This window comes from Carex rostrata, chromosome 34, assembly GCF_964058835.1.
Source record: "Carex rostrata chromosome 34, lpCarRost1.2, whole genome shotgun sequence".
NCBI lineage: Eukaryota > Viridiplantae > Streptophyta > Magnoliopsida > Poales > Cyperaceae > Carex > Carex rostrata.
Genome location: NC_135951.1, coordinates 4,464,501 through 4,487,753, shown reverse-complemented (window position 1 = coordinate 4,487,753; position 23,253 = coordinate 4,464,501). Strand labels below are relative to the sequence as shown.

Genomic DNA, 23,253 nt, shown 5'->3' with positions numbered 1-23,253 from the left:
TACATTTTTCTAAATTTTTTTATTATTTATCAAGCCACTTTAAAAATCGCTGATCTAACAGTGACTTTTGGGATCTCTTATGGGTCCATACGTCCGCATTTGTTGGGGCCCCCAAAAGATCTGAACTACATTAATTTTATACCCTAAAAATGGATTGGCAAGTTTTTTCTTAACAAATGGAGTGAACACATGAACAATGAAATAGTGTGCGTTCATGATCCTCCCTGTGAACAAACAAATCACTCACTGGAATGTGCTCAGACAAAAAACCATCACGGTTCAATTTTCCCAAAAATATTTAGAGCACATGATAAATTTATATCCGTGCGTTCAAATTTTGGGATCTCTGAACTTCACTCAAATTCAGCAAAAAATTTAATCAAACCAAGTATAGATGAAGAGTTGTATTTAAAACTTCTTTTAAAAAAAATGGAGATATTTGACCACCTTCAGATCATTCCCAACCTCAACATGAGCATTGAAAAACCAATCCCAAATCTATATCAGTTACCAATAGCAACCACGACATCTTTTGCATACAAGGATAAATTTTCAGTTGCCAATACCAGCCACGACATCTTTCGCAACCACAAACATTAGTACTTGCCACCGCTACCTTCCCCTTCCCCTTCTAGAGTAGCCACCGCGGGACCCAAAACCACCGCCATGTCCCATACGTGACCCAAAACCTCACATCTATGGAAATAATTTTTTTTAAGGAACTAGAAAGTATAAATGTTACTACTAGACCTGATCAGTGTGTTCTATGAAGTTAGACTAGATCTTTCGTACCAGTAGTACACAAACAGGTACACTTTTTTTTTTCTGTGTAAGGAGGCAGGTGATTCGATTCTTTCTTTCTATTAGGCACGTATATAAAGTTAAATGCTGCATTTATTGCTTCGGTTAAGTCAGCTAAGAATGGCAAATCCATGCAATTATAAAAAGCAATAATTGGTTGAAAGAGATGACAGCAATATAACCATTCTTCCTGGCAAAAATGAGGTGCACAATCTGAAAACAATTTCAAGATTTCTTGCAAAAGTAGGTCTCTACAGACTTTTCAAATGGGTAATTTTACACTTGAATTGCACTACTGGCTGGATTGACCTGAATAGAATTCTAGAGTACAATTAGTTCGATTCTCAGGAAAAGGAAAAAAAAAATGCAAAGAACTACATTTATGCCCAACCTTATAACAACACCCATCAATTTCAAGAATAAATAAAGAGAGAAAACTTTACAAGAAAATCAATGAACTGCTACATATGAGATACAGACAAACCTGCCTAAGCAAACATAAATTATTTTCACAAATCAAGGTACTATCACAAATCATGAAGTGGCGTTGTCGGTACCATCATGCAAGGCACAACATACAGTTGCTTTATGATGTCCCTGGTAAACTCTGATTGCCTCCCCCGTGTTCATTGTCCACAGCCTCGCTGTTGTATCAGAAGAAGCTGCATGCATTGTCAAAATCATCAGAGCACAAATCAACATATTAAGTGAAACTACACATTTTGTTTTTGTACGATGCTGTTAGAGATGAGAACCTGTGATCAAATAAGCACCATCAACTGAGAAAACACAATCCCAGACCCAACGCTGATGTCCTGCACAATAATATATAAAAAATTCGTAAAATTCGCAAATAATTTGGTCAAAGTTCGGCCGAATAATTCGTCATTCGGTTCACCATCACCAAAAAAACGAATTATTCACAAATCTTGTGACTATGCTACTGCCTACGGGCTTCAAAAGAAACAGAAAGAAAAAAAAAATTATAACTTGATCCAACAATTTCAAAATAGAATACTGTACCTATCAAAGTTCGCTCCAACTTAAAGCCATCAACATTCCATATTTTTACAGTATGATCAGCAGAGGCAGTTGCAAGGTACCTGTAAATAATTCCATGAATCCATGATCACTACAGTAGTCAATAGTAAAACAACCTTATAACAGTGCAACTCTACCTGAATTCTAAACCCTACAAACCTAAGAACATCAGAAGTGGAACAAAACCAAATAATATTGACCTAAAGCTTGAGAAATAATCTGAACCCAAAATGACACGTAACCTGTAGTATGAAGCCCACTCCTCCAACCCTAATTTGACCTAAGGACGTAACCTGATCTAAGGGTTTTGGTAAAAAAAAAAAAATCAAAACTTATCAGCAAATATAAAAGTTAATGCACCTTTGTGGGTCACAGTATTCAGGAGATAGAAGGCACTTAAGGATATATGTATCATGTGCTTGTAACTTGTGCAATGGTTCGAAGTAGGTCATTGTCTGATAAAAAGAAAAAATAATTATAATTAATCTCTGATTGATTAGCCAAATAATCTGAAGTTACGGAGATAAATAATTTAAGAGATGCTACCTGTGTGCCTTTCTTCAAGCGCCACACATAACAGGTCCCACGATTGTTTGCAGCCACGACCATGCTGCCATCCCACATAACTGTCAGAGATCTGACAGCCGTGTCAACCTCCGGTACCTGCAGTGAAGATTCAAGAAGAGATAGGTAGTGAATTCCAAGAATAAAATATCATGTTTTCTTTTTATGAGAATAAGAAGCAAGACAATATGCTGATGACACAGCAATTGTGGCTTCGGCAAACATTGCATCAAGACACTACAGGGAGGTATCACTTCAAAGATTAAGGAATCTCTCATGGCATTCCAATATGCCGATGACACAGAAATTGTGGCTTCGGCAAACATTGCATCACTAATTTCCTTAAAAATAGTGATCAGACTCTATGCTTCAGTTTCGGGTTAAAGGTGAAGTACAGGAAAAGCAATTTCATCCCCCTAAATGTAAGCATACAGGACATGACTTGGGTTGAGGCGGTTTTAGGATGCAAACAAACTAAATTCCCAATCTCATACCTAGGCATGCCCTTAACCATCCTCGTGCCTAGAAAAGAGCATTTTTGACAGTTAATAGAAAAGGTGGAACGTAAGTTGGGAAGGTGGAAGAGTAAGATGATATCTAGAGGTGGACGGTTGCAACTCGTTCAATCGGTTCTTTCGATTATACCGATCTATCACACGTGTTGTTTTCGATTACCACAGTGGGTAGTAAAACGCATTGATCAGATTAGATGATCTTTTTTATGGGTTAAGGTACAGAATGGAGGTAAGGGCATCTCCCTAATCAATTGGCCTGTTGCATGTTTGCCAAGGGTTTGTGGGTTTATTCAACATAGCACTTTTGCTTCGATGGTGGTGGAAAGCGTACCATGATAAGGACTGTTTGTGCACGGTCACTATCTGGTTAATAAGGCAAAGAGGCAATGCTAATCAGGGCCCTTGCATATGGTTACTAGGTGGTTCGTTTTTTTGGAGACACCTTCACGGTATCAAACAGTTGTTTCATAGGTGCATAGAATGGAAGATTGGCAATGGGAGAAAAGTACAAGTAAAATGAAATGGGCCTTCTCTTTCACTTGGAGTTACCCAGCACCAGCAACTGTCAAAAATTTTGCATACCTTGTGGTAAATGATAAGATCTTAACAAAAGGTGTGTTAAACAGAAGGGGCTTGAGGGTGGATCTTAGGTGTGTGCTTTGTACTGGATGCTTGTGGGAAACATCTTTGCACCTACTGTTTCCGATGTCCTTATGCAAAGCCCGTTTGGAGAAAGGTAACTGAGTTTATACAATTCCCTGTAGTAACTGTCTCTAACTCGGCTCAGCAGACGTGGTTAGCCAAGGAATTGCTACTGTAGTCAATTTTTATTCTTTTTGTTTTAAGCTCTTTTCTGTGTACCTTTTGATATGATGTGTGTGGTTGTAAGATGAATACTTTATTTAATAATACCCTTGGGAGTAGCTTCCAAGTTTAAAAAATAGAAAAGAGAATAAGAATAAACATTATAAACATACATGTACTCACCAACTCACAGCTACACGAGTTTGCAGCTAAATCCCAGACTCGAATATTTCCATTTTGATCCCCAGATATTAATTCCTTCTGCAACATTAAGATTTATAATTGCATAAACAAGCAATGACCGGAAAACAAACAATGTTCCTAGCTTGTAGACAAATTAATCTCAAAAATGACATAATTAATATGTAAAGAAGACAATATTTTAAATGCAAACCTGATTCGGATGTAGAACCACAGTATTCACAGCTGCCCGACTTTCATATTCACGCTGACAAGTTCCAGTCCTTATAAAATGAAATGACATTACAAAAAACAAATAAAAATTTGCTCTTTCCTTAAAAAGATACTGGTAAAAATAGAGCAAGAATTGGTTACCTTAAATCCCAGATTTTGACAAAACCATCTTCGGAGCCAGTATACATCCAATTGCCGTCGCATTGAAATCCAACAGCCATAACATTATTTGTGTGAGAATCATAACTTACCACCTGCCAATTCAATTCATGCTCAGTTTATTCGTCAGAATAATATAAAAAAGATTGAAGGAAACAAATGATGTCATACGGGTTGCGGGCTATTGGAGTTGACATCAAAAAGGCGGATATGGGGATTCCCAGCCGCTGCTAAAAACTGCTTGTCAGGTGTTATCTCTAGCCGATTAACTTGCTGTAAAAAACATGATTAACCCAATAAATATTATCTCAAGCCGATTAACTTGCTGTAAAAAACATGATTAACCCAATATATATTATCCCAAGCTGATTAGCTTTCTGTAAAAAACATGATTAACCCAATAAATATTATCTCAAGCCTATTAACTTGCAGTAAAAATATGATTAATCCAATAAATATTATCTCAAGCTGATTAATTTGCCATAAAAAACATGATTAACCCAATAAATATTATCTCTAGCCTATTAATTTGCTGAAAAAAACATGATTAACCCAACAAATATTTTACCAGAATTCCTGAACACAGATTGAAAAGGAAGAGAAAAGAGTTGTTACTGAATCGGGGTATTGAATGGTACGGTAACAGCGACCACTTTTAGCATCCCAAAATCTGATGGTGTGATCGTAACTCGCAGTTGCTAGAATCACACTAGGTTGGGTCATTGTGTCTAGAGAAGAGGTGGAAGTGAGAAGTTGAGAAATGATCTACCCATAACCCATAAACCCTAATCCAAATAGGAGATCAGAAACCCCTCAGCCGGCGTGATGCACGCGACGAGGCAAAAAGGGAAGACGACGACGAGAGAGGGAGAGAGAGAGAGACTGAGATATGGGCCAGCCATTGGGCCTTGACCAAGGCAGCATGGGGAAAACCCCTCATTCGATTGAATTACTATGCCTAAAGTAACTTAAATTTTGATTTTGCATCTTGACTGTCCAATTTGAATCTGCACGAATATTAAGGTGATAATATTGGCCCGATTCTGATTGGACGGTCCAAATATAAACTCAACATTTGTGTTACTTTAAGGTATCAAGACCCGCTTTAAGGAATGAATCATAAGAAGATTACTTGTTTCAGCCTTGGTGTTTTATTCCGTGTTATGTTGGGCCCAGTGAGCAGTGAGAAGAGAAATAAAAGGTGCGCATGAAACTGGGCAGCTTTCCAGCATCTTCGATTTTCGAATTTTCCAGAAAATAAGAGAAGATGCTGTTTTTCTCACTACTGTTAGCTACTTCCACCTCCTCTCTTCTTCAAAAAGAGCATCGCTAGCCTAATCTTCCCTTCAATTTCAGGTTAATATTCCCTTCCATTTCTTAGTTCCAATCATTTTTTCTTTTAATTTTGAGAAAAACCCTAATTTTTTGCAATTCAGGCTATTTTCCTCACGTTTTTGTTATATATTGGAAATTCAGGCTATTGTCCTTTTAATTTGAGCATTAGATTATTATAATCTCAGTCATTGAACAAAGCACTAATTACAATTATTGTTGATAGTTACCAGTAACTGTAAGTGCACAAGAGATAGGTCCTGAAATAATTTTCATACCAGTAAAAGAATGAGTTGGGATATCATACCAGTAAAAGTAGTCTAAAATGTAGGGCTTACTTATTATAGATACTGTGGCTTGTCCTCTGAACCAGCCCCTAAAAAAATGCTAATTACAAGTTTACTTACAATGTTCTTTACTTACTGGTATGCAATTGTTATATGCTACTTATTTCTCAAATAAAACATTGGTTGCCTTTTTATTGAAAGTGAATATTGTATATTTCAATAGTTGGGTTTCAGATGCATGTTTGAAGTTTATTCCTATTTGTACATACCCAAGTGAATAACATGTTTTTGTTAATCATGTTCAGATTTTTCCACCCAAAAATTCTGTATGAGATGTTCTAATGAATCAATTAGTATCAGTTTTCATTTTTTTTTTCTTGTTTTATTCATATATCATGAAAGGAACATAGAAATTGTGCTCCAAAATGAGTACTGAAACCTCTGTACTGATATTAGTAACCTGTTTGTAGTAAGTTCCATGTTATACATCCATCACACAATTACTATTCTGCCCTTGATATTTTGATGACTAATGGAGTATGTGTTGAGATTTAAGGTTTATGTACCGAAAATGGTGATTTTGAATGGTTATGGCTTACTAAAAGCTACTAAAATAATTCCGAGCTGGATAACCATATCTATTTTTCTTTCCAACATATTTAAAACCCTAGTACATTAAAGTATTAACATCAAAAACTGCTTTCTAGGATTTCATGTTCTTGCACAGCAAACATCAATGAGAAACAAATTCTGTAAAAACTAGGATGATCGAAAGATGTTTCCAGTTATTTCAAGGATTCCGATATTTTTTTTACTGTATTATACATGCCTGAAATGTTTGGTCTGTGTTATGGTAAAATTGGATATGACTTACCAAAAGGGCAAGTTTTGTATGTTTTCTTTTGGTTTTTCTATACATGTACTTTTCTCGAACTTGCAGTTAGGAATGATATCATGCTTAATTTTATGTGATTACTGTAGGTTTTGTGGAAATTAAGATAATGGCCTTTTCAAGCCTCATTACAACTAATGTCAACAACCCTAACAAATCCTTCGAGGTTTGTTTTTGACCTATAACTTTTTTTACTGTTATCATATATTTTTAAGGTTCTTTATTTACTTAATTGTTTTATATGAGGATACTTTAATTGTTGGTCACTTTTCTACATAGTTATAAGCTTGTTCAAACCGGATAGTGCTTTTTGGTCCTCCAAGTGAATATAATTCAGGGAAAGTCCAAAAAAAAATATACGGAAACTTAGTGCGGCTTATATAATGTGCATTTTCCTATATTTTGTTGTATATATCTTAAGATCTATTACTGATGGTTTATTAGTAACTTGTAAATGTTTCAGGTGCTACCTGCTCCTAGTGACTCAGTGTCTAGTCTAAGCTTCAGCCCAAGGGCAAATCATCTGGTTGCGACTTCTTGGGATAATCAGGTGAGTAAATGTAAAATAATTTAATTCTTAATTTTTGCTTTCGGTAAGCTCTGGTGCTTTGCAATGCATCGATCCTCTTTATAATCAATTTAATCTACATTTCAAAATGTTGTAGGAAATCAAGTATTATCTATATTCTTTTAGATTTTTTGGATAAAATGGAAAAAAATCATTGATCTTTTTTTTGTTTAGAATGGTTAAAAGCAATGTTTTTTTCTCATGCTGAAAAAATATTGTAAACAGAAATGTGAAGATTTAGAAACTTGGTTTCCTACAAGATTATGATATTTTGTTCACATTTAAAAACAGAAATGTGCTGATTACAGTGATAAATTTGCGGTGGTATATGTGATAGGTGAGATGCTGGGAGGTTCTTCCTGGAAGTAGCCAGCCCAAGGCATCAATTTCACATGATCAACCGGTAAAACGACTTTTACCTTTTTTGTAGTAGTCATCTGTAACTATAAAATTTCTGTGCTTGAATTCAATTCATTCATATGTTTTTTCAGAAAAGTTAAAAAATGTAATATTTTTTATGTCAGTACATTGAAGTATATGTCTGTAAAATTTGACTTATGCAGCTCCTCTCGTAGGATATCAAAACAATTACATAAAATTAGTGTCAATATCTTTGGATGTGTAGTCTAGGCCTCAAAAATAATGCGAAAAATTTCTCCCTTGCCAATAAAACCAGAAGCTCCATCGTGTTTCCCTCTCTTAAAAAAAATAGTCATATTTGTTCTTATCAAGTTCAGTACCAGAAAAACCAGAAAAGGGCAGTGCCGTACCAGAAAAAAAAAAAAAAAAGAATCAGCAGAGACTGAGTCATACCAGCATACTAGCCAATAAAAAATTCATTAAAACCCCATAATACCAGAAAACTGGTACATACAAGAACCATAAACCAGGAAAATTTAGTTCTAGCAAACGGTACAGTGGTTTTATCATGTTTTGTGGGGTCTAAATGGTGTTTGATTATAGTTTGAGTTCTGCTGGGGTATGATAGTATCATACTAATAGAAAGATGCTATTGATTTCAACTGGTTGATGCAAATATATAAATCAGAAGTACCTCCCTCCAGTTTGTAAATAATAGTCAAGTAACATCAAAACTAAACTTTACACCTAAATATTTAACCAAATGACCCCTGATTTTTATTCACAGGTGCTGTGCTCAACATGGAAGGATGATGGGACGACAGTGTTCACAGGAGGGTGCGACAAGCAGGTCAAGATGTGGCCGCTGTTGTCAGGCGGCCCCCCCACGACAGTTGCCATGCATGATGCACCGGTCAAGGAGATCGCTTGGATCTCTCAGATGAACCTTCTTGTTTCCGGCAGTTGGGACAAAACTCTCAGGTCTCTTTTCTAGCTAAACACTTCTAAATTTATACTCCTTGAAACCGTAGCAAGTATAACAGTTCTGTATAATTCCCTTTTGTCTTTCTAGACAACTATATGTAAAAGGCTTGATTGGCTATATTTTTCAAACTTAATAATATTTTTTTTGGGGGGTTATATATGGGCATTGGGTATTGTTTTGTAGGTATAATTTCTAGTTAAAAGGTTCCTAAGTCTAAATCCTAATTGTATTTAGTCCAATGTACTGTGAAGTGAACTTATACACCAACTTGTATTCTTATAAGTCAAAGCAAATTTTGTAATAATGTTCACCTGCTGATGCAAGGTTGAAGAGCACAGGAAGGCCTATTTTTTGCATATATTCTGACATATGCTGATATACTGGTTTTCATAAAATAGGTACTGGGACACTAGGCAAGCACAGCCAGCCCATGTACAACCGTTGCCAGAGAGGTGCTATGCAATAACTGTTAATTATCCGCTCATGGTTGTGGGGACCGCTGATCGACAACTCATTGTTTACAACCTGCAAAATCCTCAGGTCAGATTATGTCACCTTTTTAGCTTAATTTTATCCATGCTGTGTGTATTTGGAAAGAAGTCAGTGTACTCTTACGAAAATTTTGTTGATTGTTTCGTAATTTTGTTGAATATGAGCACTAATGTGGTTTACTCTTCCTTGTTTTGCATATGAAGACGGAGTTCAAGCGGATTCAATCACCTCTCAAGTATCAAACTAGGTGCCTTGCTGCTTTTCCTGATCAACAAGGTTTTCTGGTATGGCCAAGTCTGTAGCTGCCGACATTTTATTCTTTATTTTGGTGATTAGTTATACAATAAAAGGTTGGATCTCTACCTATGTATGACAGGTGGGGTCAATAGAAGGCAGGGTTGGTGTACACCACCTGGACGACTCCCAACAGAGCAAGAATTTTACATTTAAATGCCACAGAGAGGGAACTGGTGGCGCTGAGATTTATTCTGTCAACTCTCTCAACTTCCACCCTGTAAACTCCTTATATCGAATTATTTTCAAGTTGAGGCACCTTTCAAAGTTCTTCATTTTGTAAAACTTTGTTGGTATATATGCTAGGTGCATCACACATTTGCCACTGCTGGGTCTGATGGTGCTTTCAACTTTTGGGATAAGGACAGTAAACAGAGACTCAAGGTTTGGTTATGTTCCCTGCTCATCTTACTATTGTTCATACTTTCATTTGTTCTTGTTTAGTTATCTAATAATTTTTTTTTCTTACTTTTCAGGCTTTCGCCAGGTGTCCTTATCCTATTCCATGCAGTGCTTTCAATGCTGATGGTTCAATCTATGCATATGCAGTGAGTCACCAATTCAATGAGGAACTTTTGTTTGGTGCAATTTATGTTATGTTAAGAAAGAAATGCCAGTGCAGGCTGGTACACGATCAGATCTAAATGTGATGCAGTTTCTGACAAATTGATGATATTCACTTGTCCAGGTTTGTTATGACTGGAGCAAAGGTGCTGAAAATCATAATCCAGCGACTGCAAAGACATATATCTACTTGCACAGCACACAGGTCAATTTTAATTATATTACAGTAGGGAATATATAAATGAATTCTTGTAAACAACTGAATATTATGTGTAAACTTAAAAAAAAAAATGTTGCCCACACCCCTCCTATCTGAACTGCTCAACATTATCTCCATATTAACAATGTGCATGGATACCAAATTTTATATTATTTGAATATTATTTTTTAGAAGATTCTGGACCATCCAAAAACAGTGATTTTGTATCTATCTAAAAAAATAGTTAAAAAAATTCAAAAAATATAAAATTTGGTATCCAGGCACATTTTAATGTGGAGATCATGTTGAGTGGTTCGGATCAAATTTTTGGACTTTGAAAACGGAGATAAGGATGTGAGGCATAATTGGGGCACGGAAACAATGGGGCATTTTAACCCTACTCTACTATGAAATTGCACAATTGCCTCTATAAGGAATATTGTAAAACTAAGCTAATTTTGTTTTTAAGGAATCACACCAGGGACTTGGTTAATGGATGAATGATGAATCAGTCCAGTGCACAGGAAGGGTTGATGTTTGCTCAGAATGTTGGTATATCAGATGTATATTTTGGATTGCTATGAATCAATACAATCCTTCAAGATTAGCAAACTAAGTTCTGAAAAGAATTCACAATTTACCGAATCAACCATTTGGTTACTCCATATATATAGTTTCTGTAAATTATTACAAAGTTGAAGTCACAAGCTTAAGCACTGGTTACCAACCGCTTCTATTTGTAACCTAAATTGGGATGTCTATGGAGTGTCTCATACCTATGTTATGGCCTTCTTCATGTCATTAGCTGTTACAGCTCCTTTTTTTTTTCTTTTTTTTTTTTCCTCGGGGCAGGAATCTGAGGTGAAAGGAAAGCCACGCATCGGCACAGGAAAGAAGTAGATTTTGCTATGTAAATTATAAAGCACAGTGCTATGCTTCATCTCTTAGGTTTTAGTTTCATGGGTATTGTAGGCAGGACTTAGAAGAGGTGTGCTATGCTGTTCTCTTTTTTTTTTTTGTTAATTTGTAGATTTGTAAACTTTTTTTTTTTTCTTGGTGGTGCAAGATTTATTGTTTTAATTTTAGTTTATCGACTTCAAAACTCGAATTAAATGCCTGAACTATATTCCATTTCACAAAATTCAACAGTGGACAGCTGAAGGTAATTATCAAATCAGATTTAATTTGAATTGTCTAATTATAAATCATATCAGCTAATGGCTTTCATTAACTGAATAGACCACCAACCATCAAAACAAAACAAAAAATTACAAATAAGATGCATCAGAGAGCATCTGGAATCCTATCTTTCCATCTAAGTGTTCTAATTTCTAAAAAAAATTGATACATTATACACTACTGATTGAAATAGTAGCAACTATTTCATGCTAACACTTTTTAGGTCAGCAACCTTGGATCTGTGCAATTGCTCTGAAAAATTCAAGAGAAGAAGCTACTGGTGTCTATCTGAAAATGGGTGTCGAAATCTAATTCGTCAAAAACAGGATCGATGTCACCCATTGGTGAATTTGTTGTCGATGTGGTTGCCGACAATGCCGAAACTACCTCTGTTAGGTCAGAATCAACCTTTCTTAACCCGAATCCTCCTACTCCGGTGTCATATCCACTAATCACACAAGGTGATAGGGAGAAGTAGTTTGATTCTGACGTGGCGGATGAATTGGCAAAAGAAGGCAAGAAACCTCCACTTGGAAAATAATTATCCGCCATGGTGGCCACGTGGCCGCTTTCAATTGGTGTCGAGGGAAAAGAGAATGACATTGAGTTGCAGTGTTGGGCCTCTTGTTGGCCCAAACCCGAGGGGCCCAATCCTTTTGTTTTGATAGTTAGTGTTGCTTTAAGGCTGTTGAGATAGTCCTGGTCATGACTTGATTGAACCATCTGTTTGTTATTGATATTGTTGTTGTTGTTGTTATTGTTGTTGTTGGTTGTGCAACTGATGTTGGATCCAGGACGTGTATTAGACTTATTAATACACGTGTGGGTCCCTTGATAGATGACATCAAAGACAGTGGGGTTGTCGTCGGTTCGTTGCACTTGCTTTGTTGCTTGACAACCTTGCGAGTTGCGGTATGTGCAACGGTAGTAGCCCCTGAAACCAACAAAAAATAAAAATTGGTAAGGGAAGGGAAGGGAAGGGAAGGGAAGGGAAGGGGAAATGCAGCCTTCTTTATGTTTCTTTTCCTTGATAAATTAAAACTGAGACATTTGTAACTAATTTAATTAGTTTATGTAATTAACAGTATTAATTAATTAATTAATTAAAGTAAAGCAAACCTTGGGTGTTTGGCTCCAAGAATGTCCTTCTGGCCATATTTCCTCCAACTGTGTCCATCATCAAGTGGGCCCTCTACCCCACCAGTGGACCCCACTTTCACTTGGCTTCTCCACTTTGGCAGTGTTTTCCTGTTTTTTTTTTTTTCATTTATTAATTTAATTAGTTAGTTTGAGAAAACAGTTAAACTACATAATAAACATAATTAATTACAAAAACCACTCTTATTAAATCTAAAATTAAGAAGAAATTAACAAGTGTTAATTAATTAGCACCTCTTCTTGGAAACCTCTCTCTTGTTATTGTTGTCGTCATTGTCGTCATGGCACCTAAATGCCGATTGAGACATGCCACTAGCCGGGCTCGCACTCGCGGATCGTAACGGCGATGTGGGTTCTCTCCGGTTCGACCCTAACCCGCATGAATTGGCAAGAAATATGGAATTCTCTGTTTTTGAGAGGAGTTGTGCTACTATAGATTTGGAGATTTCTATAGTAGAATTAGAAGGTTCTCTCAATTGAGCTTCCAATTGGGTCGCCAATTGCTGAATAAAAGATAGCTCTGAGAGTAGAAGCATGCTTTGGTTTTCTCCTGTATCAGTGTTCTCCATCGCTGTTATTTGTTCCTTATTATTTCTTGAATCTTTTTTTCTTGTTTTGGGTTGGAGATTGAAAGAGGAGAGGAGAGGAGAGAAGAGAAGGTGAGTGAGGAGTGATGTAAGAGAAGGTTTTAAATATTTATAATATGGAGGAAGAGGAAACAGTTAGAGAGAAAGAGAGATAAAGCGCGTTTAATTCTAATTTAGAGTTTTGCTAGTGCTACGTGTGATGCACAAGAGGGGTTTGAATGCAAATTTGCTAACTTGGACTTCCACCATGTGTACGGAAGTGGGTTTTTTTCATAGGTCCCTTTACTTTTCTAATATTCATTTAAGTTTATTCTATTAATCTATTATAAAATTTTATCAAACTAAATATTTTATGTAACTATTGTATCAGTGTTGTAAGAGTCAACAATTACCTTTTTTTTTAATAAACTATGTTCTACTTGAGAAATAAATTTTGTGCACATTCCATTTTTTTTTCTAAATGAACACCTTGCCTCAAACTTGTCTCAAACTTAAATAAACTTGATTTGAATTTCATAAATTTTATTTAAGAAACTCTACTTTAATTAGTTAGGCCATTGTAAAAACTTTATCTAAATGAATTTGTATTCTATTCTCAATAGAGAAGTAAAATAAAAAGTAAACAAGTGTCAATGTCAAAATTTAACCAAAAAAAAATGTTTAAAGCATTAGAGGGTGTGTTGGTAAAAGTACAGTCCTTGAAGACCATTAGACCAATAGACTGGTCAAAGAAGACACTTGGACCTCAAGTGACTGTGAGTGCCTAAACTAAACTGTTCAGCAACAAACTTTTAACATTTATGTGGCTTAAATAATGTAACCCTAATGTGTGCCAAACAACTGACAAGTAAAAAGAACACAAAGCATTGTCTATGAATTATACCCGAATCATTCTGAATTATTCCCGAATTATACCCGAATCATTCTGAATCATTCTTTATTTGTATAGAGAATGCATGATGCATTATCCACAGAGAATCAAGATCTTGACTAATTCAAAGTTTCTTTGAATTCCTGATTATTCTATTTCTAGTGGTCTCTTGATTATTATCAATTTAGATTTCAAAAAATCAAAGGGGTAAAAATAATTGATGGTAAAGTGAGGGTCTTGACTGAGAAGCTGCTTAGAAGCTGACCGTTGACTCTTCAAACAAGATAGAATACCGCGTAAAAGTTCAACCTGGATTATATATGAACTTGTTTCTATAGCTATATATGTGACTAACTACTGACCAAGCCATTCTTCAATAATTCATAGCTATTATTCATAGTCACAAGATTCGCAATTAATTCACAAATTAAACATTCTTTGGTGATGGCAAACCGAACAATGAATTATTCAATATAGGGCTGGGCAAAAAAACTCGAACTCGTAACTCGCTCATTTACAGCTCGGTTAACTCGGCTCATTTACAACTCGAGTTGGCCAACTCGTTTAATAAATGAGCTGAGTTCGGGTTGGCCCCAACTCGCTCATTTATATCTCGAGTTACATAAAGTTACATAGTGTTGGTCACAATAAATCCCAAAATAATCAAATCCGAATCTCTAAACTACTATTTGTGCTTTGAGATTCGTGTAAAATATGTTTGAACTTGTATTGTAATACTATCACTGGTTAAACGAGTTACAAACGTTGTGAGCCAACTCGAGTTGATAACGAGCTGAGTTTGAGTTGGCTCTACAACTCATTATTATCATCTCAACTCGAGTTGACTCGCTCGTTTATTAAACGAGCCGAGTTTGAGTTGGAGGTAACTCGCTCAAACTCGGCTCATTTATAGCCCTAATTCAATAGACTAAAATTTGATCAAATTATTCATGAATTTTACAAACTTTTTTCGAATTTTACAATTATTAGAGGATAATTAGTGAATTTTTGTTTTTTTTGTGTGTTTTTTCTTGCTCCCTTGTAGACTGAGATCTTCAGTTCAGATAATTCAGAATTGTTCCCGAATCACAACCCTTTAACTCTGTTGAACCGAACCAGAATAATTCATTTATTACTATAGTATTATTTCAAAGAGGGATTAACATTGATGTGTTTGCCATAGAAAATCCTGGAGGTTTGATGAAGAGAGATGAAAGTGTGATGTGTTTTATTCTCCGAAATATTTGGCCCCACTTTTCGTGTTTTTTGGCTTCATTTCAAAAGAGGTGACGTCACGGTGGGACCCAGTGCTTACGTCATTGAGATTTTGGCGTATCTTTGTATTAAATTGTGCCGGGCCCATAATTAATTGTACGGCTCTCACCAAATAAAAAGTGTAAACAAAATTAAAATTATGAATTCCAAACCCAATACTATAAAGTAATACATATGATGAGAGTGACCAATGTGTATTCGTATGTATATGGGTCGACATGTATACGGTTCAAATTTGAAATTTCAAAATTTAAAATGTTGATTTAAACCGTTCATTTTGTTCTTTATTTTACATTTTTCTGAAATTTTTTACTATTTGTTAAGCCACTTTGAAAATTAATGATCGAACGGTGGCTTGACAAAATAGTAAAACCAGTCATTTTCAAAGTAGCTCTAATTTTTTATTTGTTTGACATTTGTGTGCTTCCAATTTTGTATTTTTATTTAATTGTACAAAACCATATTTTTCCAAATATCAAATTTGTTTGACATTTGTGTATGGTAATGGTTAGGGGGAGTTCAAACGGTCAGTTCGGTTGAAATCAAACTAAAATAACTAAATCAAACTTTTTTTTCGATTTCAAAAATAGAACCGAACCGAACCGAACAAACCGATGTAAAATTTCGATTTGTTCGGTTACATTAGTTTGTTCAGTTCAAACCAAAGTAAATATATTAGTAATGAAAATTACACATGTTCATACACAAGTTGTTCAATTCCATACAAAATATGTAGATATTCTCAAATATTTAAACTAAAATAAAAGGAAGGAAGCAACGATTAAACCAAACATAATATAAACCATAATTGAACCAATATAATTCGGTCGTTTTGGTTTAGTCGGTTGTGAAAAGTCTAAACCGAACCAATCCATTTAAACCGAAATAATTCAAAAATTCAATCCAACCATTCGATCCATTTGAACCGAAAAACCGAACCATTTAAACCAAAAATTTTTAGTTCGGTTGAAACTCAACAAACCGAACAATTTGAACACCCCTAATTATAATACATAAATTTGTGCAAGAAATTAAGGCCACAAACAAGTCGAACATTTCTAGAATTTTTTTTTAAATGGTAGCGGACATTTTTAATTTGTTTCATCATATAAGCTGAGTCAAAGTTTCTAGAACAAAAAAGTTTCTAGAAAAAAAATAAAATTTTAGAGGGTAGCGCCGTGGCGGACATCTGTTTCATCATAAAAGAAAACAAAACTGGCTCACGTGATTTAATTGCAAAATGACAAAATATGAAAGGATATGGTTGAAATCGCCAATATGCCTATTGAATAATTTTATTAATTCTCTTGAATAAATTAAATAGATTGAATGGCCCATTTTAATCCATTATTAAACAAAAATGAATTGTAGAAAATTCAATAAATAAATTATATGTATATCTAATTACATGCATATAATTTTTTCTTGTAATTCAAATTATTTTTAGTTGATTGGAAAAAATATCGTCGAAATGACAATATGCCTATTGAATAATTATATTCTCTTGAAAAAAAATAGATTGAATGGCACTTTAATCCATTATTAAACAAAAATGAATTGTAGAAAATTCAATAAATAAATTATATGGATATCTAATATTCTAATTACATGCCTGTAATTTTTTTTCTTGTAATTTAAATTATTTTTAGTTGATTGGAAAAAATATCGTCAAAATCCTCGTATAAATTTATTTACAAAAATCCCATACTTTTCGAAATAAAATCAACGACCAACAGACAAATTAATGAGAGAGAACATATAACCTATAAAACCGAATTCGTATCACCCCAGATATATACCTGAGGTGTAAGTCCGGACCGTTCTTTTAACTTGGCACGAATCTGAAAGCAGATACCCCATAGTTTCAATTGGCACAAGATTGAATTTGATCCGGCTGAAATTAATCTCGACCGTTCATTTTCTAAAATGCACCTCATTTGTCATATTTGTATCCTCCCAGGTATTGTAGACCGAATATTTTATAAATATCCAAAAAAAAAATTAAATTTAAAAAATTAATCAAAGTTGCGCGGGATTTCAAAATTTATCCAAACCACAAAATTTTTTTGGGATAATTCAGTCTAAAACCGCAAAAAATTTTGCAGTTTAAAAAAAAAGAGCAAAAAATTTTTGCGGTTTCAATTTTTTTTGCTTTTTTTGGATTTTTTATTTAAATAGAAATATTTATAATTTATTTATTTTTTGTATTGAAATATTAGAAATATTTAATATATTTCTTTGAAAATAGATGTAATACTATATAATTTGATTTATTAGAAAGACTGCTACAAATAACCCAGATCAACATTTTTCATGCTGGAGTTTTTGCGGCTGTAAGAAAAATTAATATATTTCTTTATGTATTATTGTAAAAAAAAAAAATGTTTGGATTCTCAGTTATTGATCCCGGTTCAAAAGTCACTTCTATTAAATACAAAAAATATTGTCATCCTTCTAGTACATTTAATTTCTAAAAAGTTGTACCTATATTTGAAAGAAAAACAAAAATTTTAAGTTATTTAATGATAGTTATTAAAAAGAATTCTCAAAATAGATACAACTTTTTATAAATTAAATGTACTAGAAGGATCACAATATTTTCTATATTACTTAGAATTGACTTTTAAACCGGGATCAATAACTCAGAATCAAAGCATTTTTATTTTTTTTCCAATAACTTATAAAGAAATATATTAATTTTTCTTACAGCTGCAAAAAATTCAGAATGAAAAATATTGATCCGGGTTATTTGTAGCAGTCTTTATAATAAATCAAATTATATAGTATTCCATCTATTTTCAAAGAAATATATTAAATATTTCTAATATTTCAATACAAAAAATAAATAAATTATAAATATTTATATTAAAAAAATTGAAACCGCAACCAAAACTGCAAATTTTTTTTTGCAGTTTTAGACTGAATTATCACAATTTTTTTGTGGTTTGGATAGATTTCAAAATCCCGCACAACTCTGGTTAGTTTTTTAAATTTAATTATTTTTTTGGATATTTATGAAAATTTTGGTATTGTAGATGATGCCCTCACTTTGCGGTTTGAGATTAAATCTTAGATGATTTGGGATTCGGACTATAGAGGAGACCCTATTATTGGGCTTTGAGATTCGTGCCAAGTTAAAAGAAGGTATGGATTCACTAAGAGCTTGTTCGGAAATTACTGTTTACGTGAGAGAAAAAAAATTCAATCAGACTGAATTTTTTTTCTCCACGTAAACAATAAAAACCAATTCAAAAATTCTGCATTCCTATTCTTGTTCCTACGTGCACGCGAAACACGCCCTAACTGTACTGCAATGATTATCTTTTGAAGTAATAGAGAGGCATGAAACCTTGTGCCATGTCAGTCACCACGTGAGGCATGAAACCTAAAATAAATAAAATAAATGGTACTTTATTCCATATATACCTCTTTGTTCTTCTCTAACACTTTCCATGCTGTCTATGGTGTGCGCATGTTATTTATGATTATCTTTTCAACATGAGATATTACGATGAATTGGAAACAAAAAGGAAAAATAAATAATACAATACCACATATATGATATATCTCCCTTAAATTGTACAGTAGCGAAGCAAATTAATATTCTTCAAACTATCAAACGCGGTTTTCAAACGAGAAGTTGGTTTGAATTCTTCAACGGCCTCGGATCAATGGATTGGATTATGCAACCAAACCAAACACGGTTTTGTTGTAATATAATCATTGGTGTATTGTATAGATATTTAAACTGAAATTGACAGTGATTGAAGGGGATTGTGGTCATGATTACGTGCATGTGCAATTCTATCCTATATATATATATATATATATATATATATATATATATATATATATATATATATATAGAGGTTGGCTAAGATCAAAGTGGTAGTTCCTGAGCTTTGGTGCTACCAATTTGTTTTTCAATTTTCAAAGTTCAAAACGTCGATCCGAACCGTTTAAGTTGTTCTCCATATTAAATTGTGCTTGGAGACCAAATTTTACATTTTTCTGAATTTTTTTGCTATTTATTAAGCCACTTTGAAAACAGCTGATCCAACGGTGGCTTCTGATTTTACTGTTTTGTTAAGCCACCGTTGGATCAGCGATTTTCAAAGTGGCTTAATAAATAGTAAAAAATTTCAGAAAAATGTAAAATTTGGTCTCCAAACACAATTTAATATGGAGAACAACTTGAACGGTTCGGATCGACGTTTTGAACTTTGAAAATTGAAAAACGAATTGGTAGCACCAAAGCTCAGGAACTACCACTTTGATCTTAGCCAACCTCTATATATATATATATATATATATATATATAGAGTTAGGCTGGGTGCTATGGATAGCATAGTGGCCTCTATGCTACGGCTCAATATTTGAGTTTTCAAAATTCAAACGGTCGATCCGAACCGTTCATCTTATTCTCCATATTAATATCTGCTTGGAGACCAAATTTTATAATTTTCTGAATTTTTTTACTATTTATTAAGCCACTTTGAAAATCGCTAATCCAACGGTTTTACTGTTTTGTGCAGCCACCGTTGGATCAACAATTTTGTAAAATACTTAATAAAGAGTAAAAAAATTCAGAAAAATGTAAAATTTGGTCTCCAACCAGATATTAATATGGAGAATAAGATGAACGGTTCGGATCGACCGTTTGAATTTTGAAAACTCGAATATTGAGCCGTAGCATAGATGCCACTATGCTATCCATAGCACCCCAGCCTAACTCTATATATATATATATATATATGGACTGTTTACCATAAACAATGTACCTCTACATATAATAGTGAGATATAAAGGTAGATCAAACCACCTTAATTAGTTATTTATTTGTTGATCTAATTGCTTCTACATTACTGTCTATATACTTGTTACCTAATTTTTGATATTTTGTTGTTGTCCCAATACAATCAGGGGTGTTCAAACGGTTCAGTTTATTCGGATTTTAATCGAACCGGAATATTTTGATTTAAATGGATAAGTTTTTCAATTTAAATGGATTGGTTCGGTTGAAATTTTGAATAATTTCAGTTTAGATGGATCGGCTCAGTTTAGACTTCTCAAAACCGACTAAACCAAATCGACCGGTTTATATTGGTTCGATTCTAATATTATTGGTGTTATAATGATTTCATTAAAGCAAATCAGACCGAACCAAATTGAAATTCAATTATTGTGTATGACAATATATTCTTTTCGTTAATAATAGTACCAATAGGTTTACTTTGTTTTGAACCAAAAAAAAAAAATCAAAATTTACTTCAGTTTATTCGGTTCGGTTCTTAATCGGTTGATAGATTTAATTGGTCGGTTCAATTCTATTTTTGAAAACCGAAAAAAAATTAGTTTATCATTTTACTTTGGTTTGAACCGAACCGACTGTTTGAATACCCTTAAATACAACATCTAAGTAGAGCGCATTAAATTATTAATTGGGAGTTGGGTCCTAAGAGATTTCATTTAATTGACAATTTTGGCTACATTAGTTTTATATTTTTATGTTGTAATTTTTGAGATGCTCTGTATTTGTTACAATATTTTCTTTTGATTCTTGTAATATTTCTCGGTATTCTTTTTCTTCAAAAGTCAAAGCCTTAGCCCTTTGAGCAGAGTTTCAAGGATAATTTAATACATGTTTAAGAAAAGGTCATAAAACCACATTTTAGTTGCAAATAAATTTACAGTATGTATTCAAAATACAAGTATTTATGTTGGCAAAATTTCTCTGTTTTTTTTTTTCTTTTCTTTTCATTTTTTTGTATTAGTCATTTCTTTTTTTTTGAGACAGGTATTAGTCATTTCTTAGTGAACAATTAGTGAAGACCCTGCTCGAATATTTTTTGTTGTCTAAATTTATCAACGAAAATAGATAAGGAGTGGGATAATAATTTGTCCTTTTTTATTTTTCTAAATTTATTTCTAATTTTTCTAGAAGTTTAATTTATTAAATAGAAAATTTTTTAGGGGTAAGACCTTTTGGGTTCTGATTTCACACTTTTTCCCCTAATCTGATTGTTTGATTTCGCCTTTTAATTCATGTTTTTCATTGAAAATGTTGAATTAAGTTTTGCTTTTCTGGCTAGTATTCTGAAGACAAAACAAATGAATCACCCCTCTATAAGCATGGATATATTATGGAATAGGAAAAAAAAAAAAAACATTATATAATGTGCACAAATTGTGCTATTTGCTAGATCTTATTAAAAATTTATTATGATTGTGATAAAAAAATATGTTTGAAGAGCAGAGTTTTGTCAAATTAATTGTGATTATGTTAAACAAATTAATGTTCCCTTTGAAGAAATTAGACAACTCCTTTTTCTTTTCTTTTTTCTTCTTTTTCAAAAGCATCAGAGCAGTGTTTCAAGGAGAAGTTAATTTCTTTTTAAGAAAAAACATGAAACCACATTTTAGTATGGACACAAATTTAATTTTAGTATGCTATATGGATTCAGAAATAAAAGTTATATTATATGCTATGGTCATAAATTAAACACAAGTTATGATTTATTTTTTTAAAATTAATGCTTCAAACCGCCATTAGTTTTGAAGGAAATAAAAAAGAGGCACAATACAACATTTTGTTGTGTTGATAAATAAAGAAAAGGGGGAATTTTTTATATACCTGTAAAAAACATGGAAATTATGTATTCATCTCTCTAAATTTCAAAAATTCACAGATTTATCCATTTAACCATTTATTAAAAGTATAAAACGTCCAATATACCCAAATTTGAACCCGATAGATTCCTCTACAGTTCAATCCGCTTCAAGTGTGTATCCCTTGTTTGTTCTTCTTTAGTGACATGTTTTCATAAAAAAAAAAAACTTTGGATTTTAGCCCTTTATTATTGATTTGCTGTGATTAGTGCTCATAATCATTATATTATGAGAAAAAACAATAAAATGTGAAAATTAATTAAAAGTTATGATGGAAGTTAGAGGAATCAATAAGAACTAATATTCTTATTCAAAATGTAGAAATATATTATTTTAATTTTCAACAAAACCTCTTAGCACCTGATTAAGATTAGACGGAATGGAATAGTTTGAAAAGAAATTAATATGAAAGTGTATCTCGCTTAAGTCATCACAAATATTTTTGGATCCGTTGTGGGCTTACAAGTTTAGGCCCAAGACGCATTTTCTACTTTAGGCCCAAGATGAAACACCAGACAGAGTGCTATTCAATTAAATCTTGCTGACACGTGTCAGTCAACTCTCCTACGTGTCGGGTTATCCCCAAATTCACGTCTTCATATAATAATATTTATTTTTCCCAATTCTCCTTCTTTCGTTCGATTTCTACAAAACCAAATCTCACTCGAGTTCAGTTCAGTTGAGGTTTTCAGTACTTGCTCTTTCTAGTTCAACTTAATGTCAGGTGCACAAGGAGCACAACCAAAGGGGTCTTTCACGGCCACCACCTACCACACTGCACCGGGTTATGCCACAGAAGATCCACCGAAGATGGCCATAAGGTCTGACAAGGATGAGCCGGGTGTGCCGGTTAACAAGTTGGAGGATAAGGTGAAGGATGCGGCTGGCTTGGGTGGGCCCGTCTTTGGTGCCGGAGCAGATGATGATAAACCCGATCTCGGTGTTGCCGGTACCGGCTAGACTGCAAAGTTATACGTGTCATGTATGTATACAATTGAATCAGTTATAAAGTATAAAATAGAGGTGTACCAAATAGATTTTGACAAATTAAACTTGCGCCTTGTATTCTTTTTGTTTACTTATTTATGAACTTGATGCTACTGATGTAAAATTAGTAATAAATGCTTGGTTAGAAACATAGTAAATAAATATTGTTTATTTAAGATTTAGTTCTGCAAACCACCAATCAGGTATTTCCAAGTTTCCAACTAATACTGATACCAACTAGACCTTGTCTGGTACA

At 33.6% G+C, this 23,253-nt stretch overlaps 4 protein-coding genes across 6 annotated transcripts; 2 read left to right on the top strand and 2 right to left on the bottom strand.

The window, feature by feature from the left end:
* Nucleotides 1-1,075: 1,075 nt before the first annotated feature.
* Nucleotides 1,076-5,192, bottom strand: LOC144549218 (target of rapamycin complex subunit LST8). Its single transcript, XM_078297948.1, has 10 exons — nucleotides 4,914-5,192; nucleotides 4,470-4,571; nucleotides 4,281-4,393; nucleotides 4,120-4,189; nucleotides 3,909-3,986; nucleotides 2,389-2,505; nucleotides 2,203-2,297; nucleotides 1,825-1,904; nucleotides 1,557-1,616; nucleotides 1,076-1,463 (listed from the first exon to the last, which is right to left on the bottom strand). The coding sequence occupies exons 1-10, from the start codon at nucleotides 5,019-5,021 to the stop codon at nucleotides 1,336-1,338; spliced, it is 951 nt and encodes a 316-aa protein (XP_078154074.1). The 5' UTR covers nucleotides 5,022-5,192; the 3' UTR covers nucleotides 1,076-1,335.
* A 240-nt stretch (nucleotides 5,193-5,432) lies between these two features.
* On the top strand, nucleotides 5,433-11,368 carry LOC144548928 (protein RAE1-like). 3 transcript variants are annotated; one of them, XR_013509502.1, is made up of 13 exons: nucleotides 5,433-5,654; nucleotides 6,899-6,975; nucleotides 7,273-7,359; nucleotides 7,715-7,780; nucleotides 8,525-8,718; nucleotides 9,121-9,262; nucleotides 9,418-9,498; nucleotides 9,591-9,728; nucleotides 9,815-9,892; nucleotides 9,985-10,056; nucleotides 10,197-10,277; nucleotides 10,741-10,823; nucleotides 11,124-11,368. XR_013509502.1 is itself a non-coding variant. In XM_078297660.1 (12 exons), exons 2-12 carry the CDS (start codon nucleotides 6,919-6,921, stop codon nucleotides 11,169-11,171), a joined length of 1,044 nt encoding a protein of 347 aa, XP_078153786.1. In that variant the 5' UTR covers nucleotides 5,433-5,654; nucleotides 6,899-6,918; the 3' UTR covers nucleotides 11,172-11,368. The 3 variants fall into 3 exon arrangements, 2 of the variants coding, with proteins under 2 accessions (XP_078153786.1, XP_078153787.1); XM_078297660.1 differs by lacking the exon at nucleotides 10,741-10,823; XM_078297661.1 differs by lacking the exons at nucleotides 9,418-9,498; nucleotides 10,741-10,823 and having other exon boundaries at nucleotides 5,475-5,654; nucleotides 9,607-9,728.
* A 75-nt stretch (nucleotides 11,369-11,443) lies between these two features.
* LOC144548927 (putative WRKY transcription factor 53) lies at nucleotides 11,444-13,281 on the bottom strand. The gene is made up of 3 exons (XM_078297659.1): nucleotides 12,843-13,281; nucleotides 12,570-12,698; nucleotides 11,444-12,384 (listed from the first exon to the last, which is right to left on the bottom strand). Exons 1-3 carry the CDS (start codon nucleotides 13,175-13,177, stop codon nucleotides 11,712-11,714), a joined length of 1,137 nt encoding a protein of 378 aa, XP_078153785.1. The 5' UTR covers nucleotides 13,178-13,281; the 3' UTR covers nucleotides 11,444-11,711.
* Nucleotides 13,282-22,717: 9,436 nt separating this feature from the next.
* Nucleotides 22,718-23,130, top strand: LOC144548933 (uncharacterized). Its single transcript, XM_078297668.1, has one exon. It carries the CDS (start codon nucleotides 22,728-22,730, stop codon nucleotides 22,968-22,970), a length of 243 nt encoding a protein of 80 aa, XP_078153794.1. The 5' UTR covers nucleotides 22,718-22,727; the 3' UTR covers nucleotides 22,971-23,130.
* Nucleotides 23,131-23,253: the final 123 nt, after the last annotated feature.

Excerpts from the sequence above, each read along its gene's own strand:
- LOC144549218 (XM_078297948.1), bottom strand. The coding sequence starts at position 5,021 with ATGACCCAACCTAGTGTGATTCTAGCAACTGCGAGTTACGATCACACC. Across the intron at positions 2,506-3,908 it reads ACTCGTGTAGCTGTGAGTTG|GTACCGGAGGTTGACACGGC; the intron begins GTGAGTACATGT and ends TCTTCACTGCAG. Across the intron at positions 1,905-2,202 it reads GAATACTGTGACCCACAAAG|GTACCTTGCAACTGCCTCTG; the intron begins GTGCATTAACTT and ends AATTATTTACAG.
- LOC144548928 (XM_078297660.1), top strand. The coding sequence starts at position 6,919 with ATGGCCTTTTCAAGCCTCATTACAACTAATGTCAACAACCCTAACAAA. Across the intron at positions 8,719-9,120 it reads AGTTGGGACAAAACTCTCAG|GTACTGGGACACTAGGCAAG; the intron begins GTCTCTTTTCTA and ends TTCATAAAATAG. Across the intron at positions 9,499-9,590 it reads CTGATCAACAAGGTTTTCTG|GTGGGGTCAATAGAAGGCAG; the intron begins GTATGGCCAAGT and ends TATGTATGACAG.
- LOC144548927 (XM_078297659.1), bottom strand. The coding sequence starts at position 13,177 with ATGGAGAACACTGATACAGGAGAAAACCAAAGCATGCTTCTACTCTCA. Across the intron at positions 12,699-12,842 it reads AGAGAGGTTTCCAAGAAGAG|GAAAACACTGCCAAAGTGGA; the intron begins GTGCTAATTAAT and ends AAAAAAAAACAG. Across the intron at positions 12,385-12,569 it reads CTTGGAGCCAAACACCCAAG|GGGCTACTACCGTTGCACAT; the intron begins GTTTGCTTTACT and ends TGTTGGTTTCAG.
- LOC144548933 (XM_078297668.1), top strand. The coding sequence starts at position 22,728 with ATGTCAGGTGCACAAGGAGCACAACCAAAGGGGTCTTTCACGGCCACC.